The 18,959-nt window shown below is 41.5% G+C and overlaps 1 protein-coding gene across 1 annotated transcript in view; it reads right to left on the minus strand.

Moving 5' to 3' along the window:
- The window catches only part of LOC132825920 (kinesin-like protein KIF27), a 114,438-nt gene that overhangs the window by 53,482 nt on the left and 41,997 nt on the right, over window positions 1-18,959 (minus strand). The window contains exons 7-10 of the mRNA XM_060841556.1: window positions 17,859-17,989; window positions 16,476-16,649; window positions 10,151-10,356; window positions 2,041-2,238 (exon numbers count right to left, since the gene is read on the minus strand). Coding sequence (XP_060697539.1) covers window positions 2,041-2,238; window positions 10,151-10,356; window positions 16,476-16,649; window positions 17,859-17,989 — 709 coding nt within the window. The remainder of the gene's footprint in view (window positions 1-2,040; window positions 2,239-10,150; window positions 10,357-16,475; window positions 16,650-17,858; window positions 17,990-18,959) is intronic.

Genomic DNA, 18,959 nt, shown 5'->3' on the forward strand with positions numbered 1-18,959 from the left:
TATAACCATGTATGGGATCATACTTGTAAGAATAAGCATTTGTAAGTCGACTGAATGCAAATTGGAGACTCCCTGTATTTTTGTCTTTCCCTACTGAAAAACTAATGTTTAGTCTGAGAGGATTTGTTTCTTTTTTGAAAGGAGTAACATCACTTCTCAACTCCTCGAAGTGTATGAACAGCAATAAAAATTGCCCTTTATATCCAATATATATTTACTTACATAATTAAGAAAATGTACCCTCAGTTGGAATTATGATCAGTGTTGTTTTTTTAATAACATTTGAAGTATTAATACTGTTAATATCAGCTATAACTAGTGTACAAATATGTCATGTGTTCTGGCATGAACAGCACAGATCATACTTACCAACCTAATAAACTATTCTACAATTTTGAAAAAGAATGCTTATATTCTATTCACATGATATAACACTGTACATTCCATATTCTTTTAATTCCTTTCAGTTATCTATAAAATTAATTTATTCAACTCTATTCCAACCTGAGATCTCATCATTTTGGTTGAATATCTAACCCACCTCCCATAATAGTACTAGAAACTACGGAGGTCAGAGTTGAAAATAGTTTAGTAATTATCACATTTTCATTGCAGACTGATGTGGCTGAAGGGGCAATGGATGAATTTTCATTCCCGGCTGTTGATTAGGATGAAATGTAGGTTGGGGGGGAGCGGGGGATTTGAAAACGCGTCAAGTTATTGTGGATGCTGTATAGTTGTAAGGTCCCGAGGTGGAGGATGAGGCATTCTTCCTCCAGTTGACGGGTACCTTTGATTTGGCAGTGGAGATGACCCAGGATTTGCATGTCCTTGGGGAGTTGAAGTGGTTGACCACAAGACTGCCTAACCTGCTGTGCTTTTCCAGCACCACACTTTCTCACTCTGACTCTCCAGCATCTGCAGTCCTCACTTTCTCCGAGTTTCTCAGAACATAACCAGGGAATCATAAGGTATGTAGGGCTGTAAGAAATGATTATTTGAATATAACTATGTCAGACTGTTGCTTGGCTAGTCTTTGGTACAGCTTGTGGATTAGTGATGCTGGAAGAACACAACAGTTCAGGCAGCATCCAAGTGCAGCAAAATCGACGTTTCGGGCAAAAGCCCTTCATCAGGAATAAAGGCTGCCTGAACTGCTGTGCTCTTCCAGCACCACTGATCCAGAATCTGGTTTCCAGCATCTGCAGTCATTGTTTTTACCTTTGGTACAGCTTGCCCAATTTTGAACAAACTTCCAGTTGTTATAAAGGAATAATCTGCAGAATCAATGGGCAATTGTTGTTTCCTCTAAGTCAATGTCGGGTGGTCTGTCTAGACTTGTTTAGACTTGGTAGCATCTTGATATGACTTAGTAGGTTGTTAGGCTTTTTCAGAGGGTAGTTCAGTGTCAACTGCATCGGTGTGGGCCTGGAAGTACACATAGGCTAAATCAGGGAAGAAAGCAGATTTTCTTCCTTTAGGGACACTGGTGAATAAAACGTTTCTTATAACAATCAATAATGATTACATGATCATCGTGAGACTACATTTAGCTATTGAATTCAAATTTAATCACCGGCCGTGGTGGAATTCAAACCTATGTCAATAGAATATTAGCCTGAGGTCCTGGATTATGATGAAGGGCTTTTGCCCAAAACATCAATTTTCCTGCTTCTCGGATGCTGCCTGACCTGCTGTGCTTTTCCAGCAACACACTCTTGACTCTAATCTACACCATCTGCAGTACTCACTTTCGTCCTGGATTATTAGTCCACTGACTTGACCATTATTGCACTCCCTCCCAATTTCAGCAGTTTTAATCTGCCACCCCTACCAAAACATGCCCACCTTTTCAGTAAAATTCTTCCATATTAGTGGAGATTTTTAAAAATGTATTGTACAATTAGGGACAAATTAAATAGCAAATTTAAGGAAAGATATGTTACTGTACAGTAAGTTTCTCATACAAAAACATCTATACAACTGATAAGTATAATTTATTTCTTTGTAATTGCTAATTTGACTGTGAAATGTTCTTACTTTAATTAGTTGCTGATCTCTTTCAATCTCATTTTCCAGTTTTCGTTTTTTCTCGCTTTCTTCATGCAGTTTCTTCTGAAGCAACTGTTGCTGTTGTTTCATATTTTCCACATTCTGACTCAATTGGATCAAATGCTTCTCACTCTGCGCCGATAAAGAAAACAACTTCTTTGTTTCCTGTTGTTTCCTCTGCAGGCTCTAAAAGGAACAGGATCAGATCTTTAAAGTTTGTTATTTTTATGATAGTTATTTTGTAAACCATAGTTGCAGTATATTTGTTTCAGCTGGACTTCAGTTTCAAACAGCAAAACTATGCAAACCAAAACCAACCTCCAACAACAGCTAATTACTTCTCAATTGCTTTCAACCCTATAATGAAATCAATATTTAACCTTATTTCCAGCAAGCTAAAGTCATAATCTTTCTATAATAATTGCAGTAAGGGTGTCGGAGCAGGGTTGGGGATCATAGATTTTATGTTTACAAGTCTTTAAAGGTGGCAGGGAGATGCAGGAAACAGTTATAAAAGGCATAGAGTACAAAAGCAAAGATGTTATAAAACCTGTACTAGTTTGGCCTCAGTTGGAGTATTGTGTCCAGTTTCAGGCAGCACAATTTCACAAGACGTAAAGGCATCAGTGAGGATACAGATTAGTTTATTGGAATAGATTCAGGAATAGGAACTATGCCATCTAGTTCTGGACTCCCCCATCCCAGAGAAAAGACTTTGCCTATTTGTCCCATCCATGCCCCTCATAATTTTATAAACCTCTATAAGGTCACCCCTCAGCCTCCGACACTTCAGGGAAAACAGTCCCAGCCTGTTCAACTGCTCCCTATAGCTCAAATCCTCCAACCCTGGCAACATCCTTGTAAATCTTTTCTGAACCCTTTCAAGTTTTACAACATCTTTCCAATAGGAAGGAGACCAGAATTGAACGCAATATTCCATCAGTGGCCTAACCAATGTCTTGTACAGCCACAACATGACCTCCCAATTCATGTACTCAATACTCTGACCAATAAAGGATATCCTACCTACCTGTGACTCCACTTTCAAGGAGGTATGAACCTGCACCCCAAGGTCTCTTTGTTCAGCAATACTCCCTAGGACCTTACCTTTAAGTGTATAAGTCCTGCCAAGATTTGCTTTCCCAAAATGCAGCACCTCACATTTATCTAAACTAAACTCCATTGGCCACTTCTCAGCCCATTGGCTCATCTAATCAAGACCCTGTTGTAATCTGAGGTAACCTTCTTCGCTATCCAATTTTGGCGTCATCTGCAAACTTGCTAACTATACCTCTTATGCTTACAGCCAAATCATTTATGTAAATGACAAAAAGTAATGGACCCAGCACCGATCCTTGTGGCACTCCACTGGTCACAGGCCTCAAGTCTATAAAACAACCCACCACCACCATCCGCTGTCTTCTGCCTTTGAGCTAGTTCTGTACCCAAATGGCTAGTTCTCTCCCTGTATTCCATGAGATCTAACCTTACTAACCAGTGTCCCATGGGGAACCTTGTCAAATGTCTTATTGAAGTCCATATTGATCACATCTACCACTTGCCCTCATCAATCCTCTTTGTTATTTCTTCCAAAAACTCAATCAAGTTTATGAAACATGATTTCCCATGCACAAGGTCATGTTGACTATCCCTAATCAGTCCTTGCCTTTCCAAATACATGTACATTCTGTCTCTCAGGATTCCCTCCAACAACTTCCCCACCACCGACGTCAGGTTCACTGGTGTATAGTTCCCTGGCTTGTCCTTACCACCCTTCTTAAACAGTGGCATCATGTTAGCCAATCTCCAATCTTCCGGCACCTCACCTGTAACTGTTGATGATACAATAAGAGGCCTAGCAATCACTTCCCTAGCTTCCTACAGAGTTTGAGGATACACCTGATCAGATCTTCTGCACTTGTGTTCACATATGGGGTATTTGGACGCATAAAGAAGCAGAATTATAAGATTTCGTCAATATCTTCAATAATCACCAATGCACCATTAACCATAAACCAACAATACACTAAGGAAACATTAAGTTCCTGGATACCATAGTATTTAATTTAACACAACACAATATGCGTAAGAGCGCAGTACAAATTTTCTTGTTTAAAAATAACATATACACACTTCTAAACACAAAGATCCATGAGCATTAACATGCTTTCCATTGGCTGGTGAGATCACAGCTAAATGGTTGCATATTTGTTTTTAACATAGTAACTGCATTTTAAGAAATGGTGTGTGAGAGACATTCTGAGATGCTATGACTTAAATGCAAATATTTATTAAATAAAATTGTTCGGTATTAAATTATCCAAATGATACAGTGTTCACTGAAATAGCATCACTATTCTTTCATTGAAAGATTTAAAATTTAACAGTGGAGTTTGTGTTTTGGGTACCGGTTTTGTGTCCCATTATGGCAGATGTGCATGAAAAAAACTTGAATTAAAAATCTACTGATGACCATGAAACCATTGACCAATGTCAGAAAATCCCATTGGTTCACTAATGTCTTTCAGGGTGGGAAATTACCATCCTCACCTTGTCTGGCTCCAAAACCACAGCAATTTGGTTGACTCCCAAATGCCCTCTGAAATGGCCTAGCAAGCCACTTACATGTATAAATAGCTACTAAATAGACCAGCTGGCATTGACCCTGGCACTAGAAAAGACAATGGCAAAAACAGCCCTGTCAACCCTGCAAAGTCTTTGATACAAACATCTGGGGGCTAGTTCCAAAATTGGGAGAGCTGTCTCAGCTTAGTCAAGCAACAGCCCCTTGTCTGTAAGGTATGTTTCTGTGAGTATGACGGTGTACAGACATTAACATCACCATCTCTGGATATATCCTATCCCATTACCAGGTCAGACCTAGCAGAGGTAATTATACTATGGTATATCATCAGGAGGAAGTTGCCTTGGGAGCCCTCATCATTGATTCCAGACTTCAAGAAATCGCATGGATCAGGGTTAACTTGCCAGTGATTATTATGTACCATTCTCCCTCTGCTGATGAATCAGTACTCCTCCATTTTGAATAATACTTGAAGAAGCAATGCCTACCACAGTGAGCGACTCAGCAATAGCACTGCTCTTTGCACTGATTGGGTCCGAAAGGCCATAATTACTGGGTCTGTGGCAGCAGTTGAAGGAACCAGAGGGAAAAACATACTCGCCAATCCATCTGCTGCAAATGCATTTGCCAATGTCATAAATCAATATAAGTGACCACCAGTCAGTCCTTGTGGAGACAAAGTACTCACATTGAGAATGGCTTCTATTATGTTGTGCATCACTGAACAGATCTGCATTTCAAAACGGGGCATTCATGAGGTAATGTCAGCCATCAACAGATACAGTATTGTACTCCAACAGAGTCTGAAACATCCACACTTGAACATTACCATCAACCCTAGTTCAATAGAGAGTGCAGGGCAAGCCAGGACCAGCATCAAGCACACCTACAATGAGGTATCAATGAGGTGAAGCTATCAAACAGGACTTTGCGTGCCAAACAGCATGAGTAGCGAGTGATAGTTAAGCGATCCTATGACCAGTGACTCAGATCTAAGCTCTGCGGTCCTGCCACACCCAGTGATAAATGGACAACCAACCTACAGGAGGAGGCTACACAAATATCCCCATTCTTAAATGGTGGAAATGCACAACACATCAGTATAAAAGATAAGGCTGAAATATTGGCAATTCTGGCTGAAGATTTGTGCAAATCAGATCATTCATCTCGGTCTTCTGCAGTGGTCCCCAACATCACAGACGTCTTCATGCCAGTCTTCAGCCAAATTAATTCATTCTACACAATATCAAGAAATGGTCGGAGGGACTGGATACTGCAGAGGCAATGGGCCCTGTTACTGAAGACTTGTGCTCCAGAACTTGCTTCACCCTAAGCCAAGCTGTTCCAGTACATCTACACTGGCATCTACCAAACAGTATAGAAAATTGCCCAGATATATCATATACAACCTACTAACAACTGTGCTGAAAATGTGTTGCTGGTTAAAGTGCAGCAGGTCAGGCAGCATCCAAGGAACAGGAAATTCGACGTTTCGGGCAAAAGCCCTTCATCAGGAATGAGGAAAGTGTGTCCAGCAAGCTAAAATAAAAGGTAGGGAGGAGGGACTTGGGGGAGGGGCGATGGAGATGTGATAGGTGGAAGGAGGTCAAGGTGAGGGTGATAGGCCGGAGTGGGGTGGGGGTGGAGAGGTCAGGAAGAAAACTGCAGATTAGGAGGGCGGTGCTGAGTTCGAGGGAATCGACTGAGACAAGGTGGGGGGAGGGGAAATGAGGAGATCTCCGCCGCATCTGCTCCCAGGAGGACCAGTTCCAATACCGTACAGCCCAGATGGCCTCCTTCTTCAAAGACCGCAGAATCCCCCCAGACGTGATCGACGATGCCCTCCACCGCATCTCCTCCACTTCCCGCTCCTCCGCCCTTGAGCCCCGCCCCCCCAACCGCCACCAGGACAGAACCCCACTGGTTCTCACCTACCACCCCACCAACCTCCATATACAGCGTATCATCCGCTGTCATTTCCGCCACCTCCAAACGGACCCCACCACCAGGGATATATTTCCCTCCCCTCCCCTATCAGCATTCTGAAAAGACCACTCCCTCCGTGACTCCCTCGTCAGGTCCACACCCCCCACCAACCCAACCTCCACTCCTGGCACCTTCCTCTGCAACCGCAGGAAATGCAAAACTTGCACTCACACCTCCTCCCTTACCTCTCTCCAAGGCCCCAAGGAGTCATATCCACCACAAATTCACCTGCACCTCCACACACATCATCTATTGCATCCGCTGCACCCGATGTGGTCTCCTCTATATTGGGGAGACGGGCCGCCTACTTGCGGAACGCTTCAGGGAACACCTCTGAGACGTCTGGACCAACCAACCCAACCACCCCATGGCTCAACACTTTAACTCTCCCTCCCACTCCACCAAGGACATGCAGGTCCTTGGACTCCTCTATCGCCAGAACATAACAACACGACGGTTGGAGGAAGAGCGCCTCATCTTCCGCCTGGGAACCTTCCAACCACAAGGGATAAACTCAGATTTCTCCAGTTTCCTCATTTCCCCTCCCCCCACCTTGTCTCAGTCGATTCCCTCGAACTCAGCACCGCCCTCCTAACCTGCAATTTTCTTCCTGACCTCTCCGCCCCCACCCCACTCCGGCCTATCACCCTCACCTTGACCTCCTTCCACCTATTACATCTCCATCGCCCCTCCCCCAAGTCCCTCCTCCCTACCTTTTATCTTAGCCTGCTGGACACACTTTCCTCATTCCTGATGAAGGGCTTTTGCCCAAAACGTCGAATTTCCTGTTCCTTGGATGCTGCCTGACCTGCTGCGCTTTAACCAGCAACACATTTTCAGCTCTGATCTCCAGCATCTGCAGACCTCACTTTTTACTAACAACTGTGCCTTAACACCGAATGGCAATTCACTGAATCCCCCATAATCAACATTCTGCGGTTATCATTGACAACTGAACTCACCATATAAATATAGCGGCTACAAGTGCAGGACAGAGGCTAGGAATACTGCAGTGAGTAACTCACCTCCTCACTCCCCAAAGCCTGTTCACCATCTCTAAGGCACAAATCAGGATGTGATGGAATGTTCCCCAAGTGCCTGGATGAGTGCAGCTCCACAATACTCAAGAAGCTTGACACTATCCAGACAAAGCAGCCCACTTGACTAGCACCACACCTATAAGTATCCAGTCCCTCAACCACCAAAACTCAGAAGCAGAAGTGTGTACGATCTACATGATGATATGTAGAATTTTGCCCAAGATCCTCAGATCATTCCATTCAAACCCATGACCACTTCCATCTAGAATGTCAAGTGCAGCAGAAATATGGGAACACCATCACCTGCAAGTTTCCCTACAAGCCACTCGCCATCCTGACTTGGAAATATATTGCTGTGCCTTCACTGCCACTGGGTCAACATCCTGGAATTGCTTTCCAAAGAACATTTTGGGTCAACCTATAGCACATAGACTGCAATGGTTCAAGAAGGCAGCTTACCACCGGCTTCTCAATGGCAACTAGGGCCTAGCAAAAAAAAAATTAAAACTGCTTGCTTTCCTTTACAGCCAATCTTCCCCTTTGAGGCTCTTCTCCGCACTTTGAAACTCATATCTCTTCTTTTCAGTCTCACTTGTCTTGCAACCTCCCAGAGTCACATCTTATCCACTAGCTTGGAAGCCTTGCTTCCAGGGTCACAGACTCACCTAGTCCTAAATAAGTACCAAACGGGATTCCACACCCTTGACACAATGTTGGTGTGCATGTGAATCTTGAAGGTGTGATATCCTATCAGCAGTCATAATGTCTTCATCATGCAGGAATGTCAACTGCATTTGGCACCAGTTTTGACATGGGCAAGAAATCTAATATCCAATGTCCAATCCCTCCCCTTACCATATTAAGGCACTTATCTATGTTTAAGGCACTCTGAGGACATTAAGAACACAGTTCTTTGGGTAGGAGACTTCAAAGTCTGTTACCAAAGTGCCTGAGTAGCAACGCAACCAATTTAGCTGGCAGAGTCTTGAAGTACATGTCAACAAGGTTGGGTCTGTCATAGGTGGTGAAATAACCTAACCATGACATTATCAATCAATTTGTTGTAGATTCATCCTCCAGTGGTAGTATTGCTGGAAGAGGCATGGTACATTTCTTTCAGAGAGACATTCCCATCTTCACACAAACAACATCTTCCACTGTGTTGTATAGCAATATCAAAATGTTAAATGGAATAGATTCAAAATAGATGCAGTTGTTCATTCTGTTCATCATTTATGAGGTACTGCAGATCAACAGAATTGTATTTGAACACAATCTGTAATCACATAGCTCAAGTATTCCTCATTCTACTCTTCCAATCAAACCAAGGAACCAACCTGGTTTGATGAAAAAAATAGGAGAACAAGCCAAGTGTAGCACCAGACAAAAGCAAAAATGAGGTGTCAAGCCAGAGAAACTACAGCATGCATACCAAGCGGAGATGCAACATGTTATAGACAGAAGTTAGCCATTCTATAACCAACAGATTATACAGCTGTAAAGTCTCATTGAATTGTAGAAGGTGATGATCGAGTAAATAACTAATTAGAAGAAGGAGCTTGAAGTACATCTTGATGGGATGATGGGAAGTCCAACATATCAGAGCAAAAGACAAAGCTGAAGCATTGCAATTATTATTAGTTAAAATGACCAAATGCTTGATTCATCTTGGTCTCCTTCCAAAATCCCCAGCATTGCTAATACCAGTCTTTAGCCAATTATGGTCAGAATCAGAGATTCATACATGTCAGAAGAGACCCTCACTTCACAGGATCTCAAGAAACAGTCAAATTCACTGGATAAAACCTTGGGCTCCCACAACATCCAAGATGTAGTCTGAACACATGCTCCAAAACTAGTCTTATATAGTCAAACTCTTCCAATAGAATTACAATATGAACATCAACCAGCCAATGTAGAAAACACAAATCAGGAGTTTATATACTTTTTACTTGCCCGAATATAACTCCAACAACTCTCAAAACTGTTGACACAATCAAAACTACAGCATTTTGCTTCATCAACAATTCAACCTCCCACTTCAACACTTGCTGCCTTAACCAGTAGTGCACAGTAGCTGCATTGGATAATATCTACAAACTGCACTACAGGAAGTCACAGAGGCTTCAGTGACAGCACTTTCTAAAACTGCAATTTCTATCTCTTAAAAGAATAAGGGCAAGAAGTACATGAGAACAGCACCATTTGCAAGTTGCCTTCCAAGTAATGGATCAACCTGACTTGAATCTACATTACTATTTGTTCACCATTGCTGAACCAAAACTCTGGATCTTCCTAAAAAACTGCAATGTGGTTCCACCTACTCACTACAGAGCAGCAGCTCAAGGCAGCTCACCACTTTCTAAGGACAATTAAGAATAGGCAATAAATGTTGGTCGTGCTTGTGAGATCCACATATGATAATTTAAATAAATCAAACCAAAGGGCAAATCAAACCACAGAGAGTGGCTACTGTATAGTGGCTAACCTGCATTTTAACTTTGGCGGTTTCCATTTTCTTGCGGAATTCTTTTTGTAGCTTTGCTTTCTCTGCAGCATCCCGAAGTTCCTTGTTCTCCAGTTCCTGTAATTGTTTCTGAGCTTCTGACAGCTCAGTCTTGGCCTGCTCAGCTTCTTGTTCTAATTGAGTGATCTTTTGGTAATACTGTCGGTTTACAGCTTGAGCATCTTGACCTGAATGAATAAATTTACAAATAAATAGATTAAAATACAATAAATTCTTCACAAATAAAATATGACAGAATAATAGTAAAGACAAGGATGGGCAATTCTTCGAAAAAGAACATTCTCTCCAATCATCTCAAAATACTTTGGAAAATAGGGTTAAAGAGAATCCAAAGGGATTTTATAAACACATCAAGGATAAAAGAGTAACTAGGGAGAGAATAGGACCCCTCAAAGATCAGCAAGGCAGCCTACATGTGGAACCTCAGGAGATGGGGGAGATACTAAATGAGTATTTTGTACTTACTGTGTTTACTGTGGAGAAGGACATAGAAGACACAGAATGTGGGGAAATAAATGGTGACATCTTGAAAAATGTCCATAGTACACAGGAGGAGGTGCTAGATGTCTTAAAATGCATAAATCTCCAGGATATGATTGGTGTACCCTAGAACCCTGTGGGAAGCTAGGGAACTGATTGCTGGGCCCTTTGCTGAGATACTTAGATCACTGATAGTCACAGGTGAGGTGCCGATTTTTAATTAGAGTCATAGATATGTACAACATGGAAACAGACCCTTCAGTCCAACCCGTCCATGCTGACCAGATATCCCAATGCAATCTAGTCCCACCTGCCAGCACCCGGCCCATATCCCTCCAAACTCTTCCTATTCATATACCCAGCCAGATACCTTTTAAATGTTGCAATTGTACTAGACTCCATCATTTCCTCTGGCAGCTCATTCCATACATGTACCACCCTCTGAGTGAAAACATTGCCCCTTAGGTCTCTTTTATATCTTTCCCCTCTCACCCTAAACCTATGCCCTCTAGTTCTGGACACCCCACCTCAGGGAAAAGACTTTCTCTATTTGTGCTATCCATGCCCCTCATGATTTTATAAACCTCTATAAGGTCACCCCTCAGCCTCCGATGCTCCAGGGAAAACAGCCTTAGCCTATTCAACCTCTCCCTTTAGCTCAAATCCTCCAACCCTGGCAACATTCTTCTAAATCTTTTCTGAACCCTTTTAAGTTTCACAACATCCTTCCAATAGGAAGGAGACCAGAATGGCACACAATATTCCAAAAGTGGCCTAACCAATGTCCTGTACAGCTGCAACATGACCTCTCAACGTCTGTACTCAATACTCTGAACAATAAAGGAAAGCATACCAAATGCCTTCTTCGCTATCCTATCTACCTGCGACTCTACTTCCAAGAAGCTATGAACCTACACTCCAAGGTCTCTTTGTTCAGCAACACTCCCCAGGACCTTACCATTAAGTTTATAAGTCCTGCTAAAATTTGCTTTCCGAAAATGCAGCACTTGGTATTCATTTGAATAAAACTCCATTTGCCATTGGCCCATCTGACCAATCTGAGGTAACCCTCTTCACTGACCACTACACCAATTTATATTTGCCCTGATAATATTCAATAGGCAGAATGTGAAGGTTCCAGCTCTGAAGCCTTAATAGGCATAACATTTCTCTGGTGGCCTTTCTATCCACAAACTGTCAGTAATTTTACTGAGGATGGAAGAGGCCTAGAGTAGTCCTACTACCCACACTGTTCACAATTGAAGATCTTGAGAACCAATTACATTCAAGATTTACCAAATTGCAAATCTTTGGCTAGCCGGAGAATTTCAGGGACAGGGGAACCTCTCAGCTCACCTTGCTCAAATCCCTGGTGGAAAAGTGGTGGGAGAGAGTTCGCCTGAATAACTCGTTCCCCTTTTCAGATCAGTCACCCCCATCCTCCAAACAAAAGGTTTTCCCATCCCTTAGATGCTCCTCCCCTGCCTGGTAGTTGTTATAATGCTGGTGTGTCTCTCCCACTATCCATAGCCCTCCCTTCTGCTCCCTCAACTGTCTAGTTGTCTGGATATCCAACTCTTGCTATTAGGATTATTTATAATCCTAGCCGTGGATACTGTTCCAATGTGGTACTGCTGAGACTACAGAGCTGCAAACCAATAAGATCTTCCTGTGAATAAGGAGTGGGAATCCTTCTTCCAGCCAACTAATGTTCGTGCTTTGTTTGGTTTGCTTGCCTTTATTTGTCAGTTCATTGAGAATCGGATTTAGGAGATCATGTTGCAGCTGTACAGGGTATTGGTCGGGCCTCAATCGGAATACTATGTGCAATTCTGGTTTCCCTGCTTTTGGAAGGATATTGTGAAACTTGAAAAGGTTCAGAAAAGATTTACAGTACATGGATGTTGCCAGGGTTGGAGGCTTTGAGCTATTTTCCCTGGAGCGTTGAAAGCTGAGGAGTGGAGTGATGTTATAGAGCTTTATAAAATTATGAGCGGCATGGTAAATAAACAAGGTCTTTAACCCGGAGTGCGGCAATTCCAAAATTAGAGGGCATAGGTTTAAAGTGAAGGGCGAAAGATTTAAAAGGGACCTATGGGGCAACTTTTTTACGCAGAAGGTGATGCCTGCGTGGAATGAACTGTCAGAGGAAGTGGTGGATGCTGGTACAGTTACAACATTTAAAAGGTGCTTGGTTGGGTATATGAATAGGAAAGGTTTAGAGGGATATGGGTCAAAAGCTGGCAAATGGGACTAGATTAATTTAGGATATCTGGTCGGCATGAATGAGTAGGACCGAAGGGTCTGTTTCTGTGCTGTATATCTCTATGATTCTAAGTTGACGTTTCAGATGTATCTCCTCTTCCCCGGATGCTGCCTGGCTTGCTGTGTTCTTCCAGCCTCCTGTCTATCTACTTTGGATTCCAGCGTCTGCAGTTTTTTTTGTCTGCAAACACCAACTGGCAGAGAATTCTAGAAACTTACCACTCTGTCCCCTGGGATCCTTCTATCAATTACCTTAAATCTGTCACCCCTGGTAATTTTGCTAGGGGAAACAGGTCTTCCCTGTTCACTTTATCCAAAGTCTGTTCTTATTCTGTACATTTCAATTAACTTATTCCTCAGCCTCCTATGTTCTGAGGAAAATAACCCTAGCTTATCTAGGTTTCTAGCATACCTATAATTGTCAAGTCCTGACAACATTTTTTTAAGTTTTCTATGCAGACTCTATACACCAAATATGTCCTTGCTGTAATGTTGTAACCAGAACTGCAAGATTTCCTGTTCTGAGGCCTGTATGCTCACCTGACCTTTCCCTCAGCAATTCTGTTCTCAACCCCAGGCAGTCTTCCCCCAACTCTTCTCCCTCTGCAACTGTAGCTCTCAATCCTGTCTCCTGACCTGCCTTCTGGCCTTGCGTATTGCTCCTAGGCCCCAGTCTTGTCTCTCTTCGGAACTTGCCTCTTTCCAGGCACTGCATCTTACCTCTGCTCTCAGGTCATGTTCCTCAGGCCTTGCTTCAATGCCATGCCTTGCGTCTAACCCTATCTTTGAGAAATTTATGAAATACGTATAGAATAAATTGAAGCTGAATTTTCAAACCATGATACTAATCCATGAACCCTTTGTTCTTAGCATTTTGTGGAGGTTAAATTGTGAATGTGGCAGTGCACTGAAAGCCATGGGTCCCAAGTAAGTTGGTTCTCATTAAGCAGAGGTGACATCTCTAACTCAGGCACATTCAAAGGATAAAAAATGGATATTTACCCAAGGACTTTCTGTGTACCTTAGCCATAAGACAAGTAGAACAGACAAATTTCTGCATCAAGGATACTTTCAAGGGTGAAAAGAATGCCCCAGAATATTGATTTTCATACTTGTGAGGCACTGTGTAAACAACATCTCAATATCACATCTAATAACTGCTTCTTAAGCAGCACTTGGGACAGAACCTGTTGTCTCAGATTTATCTTTTCAGCCATCAGCAAAAGTGCACCATTGGAAGCTATCCCAAACCCAATGGATTTGATTCACTGCTTGTCCATCATCATACCTACATGGATGGATACTGCTGACAATGATAACATAAAACCTCAACTATTTGCAGAAACAATGTAATAAACACTCCTGACCCCAGGAAAGCAAATCTTAGCAGGACTTATACACTTAATGGTAAGGTGCTGGGGAGTATTGATGAACAACGAGACTCTGGAGTACAGATTCACAGCTCCTTGAAAGTGGAGTTGCAGGAAGTTAGGATAGTGAAGAAGGCGTTTGGTATGCCTTCCTTTATTGGTCAGAGTATTGAGTACAAGAGTTGGGAGAAAAAGGGCTCATGACCAAAACGTCGACTCTCCTGCTCTTTGGATGCTACATGACCTGCTGTGCTTTTCCAGCAACACATTTTCAGTACAGGAATTGGGAGGTCATGTTGTAATTGTACAAGACATTGGTTAGGCCATTTTTGGAATATTGCATGTAATTCTGGTCTCCTTCCTATCGGACGGATATTGTGAAACTTGAAAGGGTTCAGAAAATATTTACAAAGATGTTGCCCGGGTTGGAGGATTTGAGCTATAGGGAGAGGTCGAATATGCTGAGGCTGTTTTCCCTGGAGCGTTGGAGGCTGAGGGGTGACCTTATAAAGGTTTAAAAATTCATGAGGGGCATGGATAGGATAAATAGACAAAGTTTCTTCCCTGCGGTGGGGAGTCTAGAACTAGAGGGCATAGGTTTAGAGTGAGAGGGGAATGATATAAGAGAGAGCTAAGGGGTAACTTTTTCACGCAGTGGTTGATACATGTATGGAATGAGCTGCCAGAGGAAGTGGTGGAGGCTAGTATGACTGCAACATTTAAAAAGCATCTGGATGGGTATATGAATAGGAAGGGTTGGAGGGAGATAGACCAGGTGCTGTCAGGTAGGAATAGATTGGGTTGGGATATTTGGTCAGTATGGACGAGTTGGATCGAAGGGTCTGTTTCCGTGCTGTACATTACAATGACCCTATGACTCTATGCTGTTAAGCTGTGCACCTGGGATTGACATAATAGTGACATCAGTTTACGACCAACTTCATAAATCAATGGCAAGTTAACAGCTTTAAATGGCTTCCTTTAACTTAGCTCAGCTTAACACTCATCTGCTTTCATTAATTTCCTAATCATTTATAGCTGGAGAAACATCTTTAATAGCTTCCCTTCTCACTCATTTACCAAGAAATCTGGTGTAACGCTCGTGCATCCTTGCTTTCACCCATTTTATATTTGTATGCTATCTCTTGGTAATATTGTACGAAAACACGGCATCAGTTTCTGCATGTCAGCTCACAACATCTCTACCATTCCTGGCCCAATATACACTGGACCAGAAAGTTCTTCCAACTAAATAACGGGAATAGCAAAGCCATGTGCTTGGATTCGTCCACAAACTCCATTTCTTGTCACTGACTCCATCCTTTATCCTGATAAATATCTGAAGCTGTACCATGCCACTCGCAATCTTGACATCATAGCCAACTATGAGATGAGCAACTGACCACATATCTCTCCATTCTAAGATTTCCTACTTCACTGCTAAAGCAATGGCTGACACTATTCCACCCCAGCGCATCCATGCTTTCAACTTGACTACGCCTGGCCCACCTTCCACATTCTGCCCTTCATAAAAATGAGGTCAGCCAAAAACGTTGCTGCTCATGTCCTAATATGGACCAATCCTATTCACCAACTTCCCTATTCTTTTATATGACAGTTGAGCGATGCCTCTCTAATTGCAAACAGCCAGGTATATGTGCTCCTCCAATCTGACCTTTTCACCATTCTTAATTTTTATCACGGTGCTGTCAAAGCCAGGCTTCTATCTGCCAAAGACCCTGTTCCGAAGTTTCTTCCCTAAATCTCTCAGCCGTGATACCTCCATTAAGACATTCCATAAAACACATATCTTCAACATGCTTTTAGTCATCTATCCTGATATCTCCTTTTTTGGCTCATTGAAAAATTTTATTTGATAATCTTACCATAAAGCACTGTGGGATTTTTACTACATTAAAGGGGCTAATATAATAATGTATTGTTATATATATATTTTTAAGTTTAAAATGGTTCAGCTTATAACTAACATGCCCACACTATTAACAATTAATTACATTCAAAGTAGAAAACCTCTGAACTTACAGTCCTAAATAAAGCAACAAAAAGCAGAACATTAACAGATGCTTTTGTTTACTTCCTGTTAATTCAATAGTAAGAAAAACAGCTGGTATTCTGCCAACCTATACTTAGTAAATTTTAACACTTCTAACCTGTTTTAACCAATTCTTTAATGAGTTCTTCCTTCATACGAATATTGATGGCAAGTTCCCTTATTTTCTGCTTGGAATGCGCCACATCCTTGTCTGCAGTCTTCAATTTCTTCATGTTTAACACTTGGCTCTGTCGCAAACGGTCAGCCTCAGAGGAAGAATTCTGTTGTGGAGCTACATATTCAAAAAAAGAAAGAAAATAATTTTTAAAATAAAGTAAACCAAGTACTTATACAGAAGTAGTTGAGTTAATTTATGGTGTGTGATGTACCAACGTAGAGACTGCTCCCACAACTTTCAATCGCAACTAACCTAGCATTGCTGCCTCACAGTGTCAGAGACCTGGGTTCAATTCCCGCCTCAGGCAACTGTCTGTGTGGAGTTTGCACATTCTCCCAGCATCTGTGTGGGTTTCCTCCGGGTGCTCCAGTTTCCTCCCACAGTCCAAACATGTGCAGGTTAGGTGAATTGGCCATGCTAAATTGCCCGTAGTGTTAGGTGTAGAGGAATGGGTCTGGGTAGGTTGCTCTTCGGAGTATCAGTGTGGACTTGTTGGGCTGAAGGGCCTGTTTCCACACTGTAAGTAATCTAATCTAAGCTGCATGGAGGAGGTTAATTTTGCAAACAGAAGAAAATATGAGAAAGAGTCCAAATACATTATCTTTACACAACTCTTCGTGCATAACTGAAGCATAACATTGCCATATTTATGCCAATCTATTGTTTTAATATTCCTTCCAAAATACAGAAATTAGGTCACTCAGCCTTTTGAGTCTATCCCAACAATCAATAAGATCATCAATAATCTAGATGTCAACTCGATTTATCCATCTTTCCAACCTTTACATTGTGATTTGATAAACACCTGACAATCTCAGTCTTGAATTTATAATTGACTTAATATGGTGAAATCCAGATTTTCACATTTTTGTAAAAATGCTTCCTGAATTCATTCAAAGGCTTAGTCCTAATTATAAGACCTGTCTCAGTTTTTCCCTTCATTTAATCTGTAGAAATACTTCAGTTACTTCTGTTCCCACTGACCTAACTTACAGGGGATCCTAATTTAAGCCAACAACAAACCCCAATGGCAATTCTTTAATGCTTCAAAGAAATAATTGATCGGAGAAAACTTGAATAGATCCTTGAGGAATTCAACTTCTCACATCCCATTAAGCATTCCCATTATATCCCTACTTTGTTTGTTCATGTGGTCAGGTAATGATGTATGAAATGAAGAAAATGAAAGAAAAATCGACATAAACAAAATAACGAAAACAAACAAAAATTACTGTTGCAGAAGAGTGAATTGGAATTTACTTGTACTGTACCATTACATAATGGATTAGAGGGTGTTTATAATTTCTCAAACTATGCACATACCTTTCCCTGAGTCCAATTCTGTTTTGTTGTCACCCTTTTCTTGATTGTCCATATGGAAACCTTTTTTGAATAACTTTAAGTTGTTAACCACATGGGATGGTTTTTGAGTCCAAGTATGTTTTATTGGGTGCCTAATATAGCAGAAAATGAGTTTATAATTTGGTTTAAAAATAAAATTATTGTATTTACCATAAGCAAAATTTTATCATGTGAACATTTTGATACAATACACCACATGCAAATAATCACAGACATTCTGCACGAGACTGGAATTATTCTACAATACAATATAGAAAGTATCAGGGTGATGTGAAAAGGGATATTACAAAAACGAAGAGAGGATACCAAGATACATTAGTCAATAAAGTTACTGAACATTCAAAAGGTGTTTTATCAGTAGATTAAGAGCAAGAGGATGACCAAAGAAAGGTTTGAGCCTATCAAAGGTATACACGGTAACTTGTGAGTGGATGCAGAAGATATGAACTGAGTTCTAAATGAGCATATTTTCTCTGTCTTCATAAAGGTCAGGGATGATTCAGACATTCTAGTTGAAGTTGAGGACTGTGAAATATTAGCTGAAGTCAACATAATGAGAAGTACTGGAAGGACTGACCTCTTTGAAGGGGGGGATAAAACACTAGTGCTGGATGAAATGTACTGTAAACGTTTTGAAGAGGCCAGGGAGGAAATAGAGGTTTGAAGATCTTTTTCCAACCTTCACGAGATACAGATGAGGATTGGAGATCTGTGACCATTGTACCATTGATCAAAAAGAATGCAAGGGACAGGCCAAATAATTATAGGTTGGCCCTTCCAACCTTGATGGTGGAAGAAGCTATTAAAAGCAATACTGAGAGATAGGATTAACTGTTCAGTGGAAAAGAGTAGATTAAGTGGGGATAGTCAACAGAAGTTTGTACAGCGAAGCTCATATACTACTAATCTAATTGAATTTTTTGAGGAAATACAAGGAGGATTGATGAAAGTAGTGTAGCCGATGTTGTCTGTATGGATTGATTTTATTAAGACATTTGACAAAATCCCACATGGAAGATTGTTAAGCAAAGATTAAGGTCCATGGAATGCATGAGATTGTAA

The sequence above is a fragment of the Hemiscyllium ocellatum genome, chromosome 2, assembly GCF_020745735.1.
Source record: "Hemiscyllium ocellatum isolate sHemOce1 chromosome 2, sHemOce1.pat.X.cur, whole genome shotgun sequence".
In the NCBI taxonomy this organism is placed as follows: Eukaryota; Metazoa; Chordata; class Chondrichthyes; order Orectolobiformes; family Hemiscylliidae; genus Hemiscyllium; species Hemiscyllium ocellatum.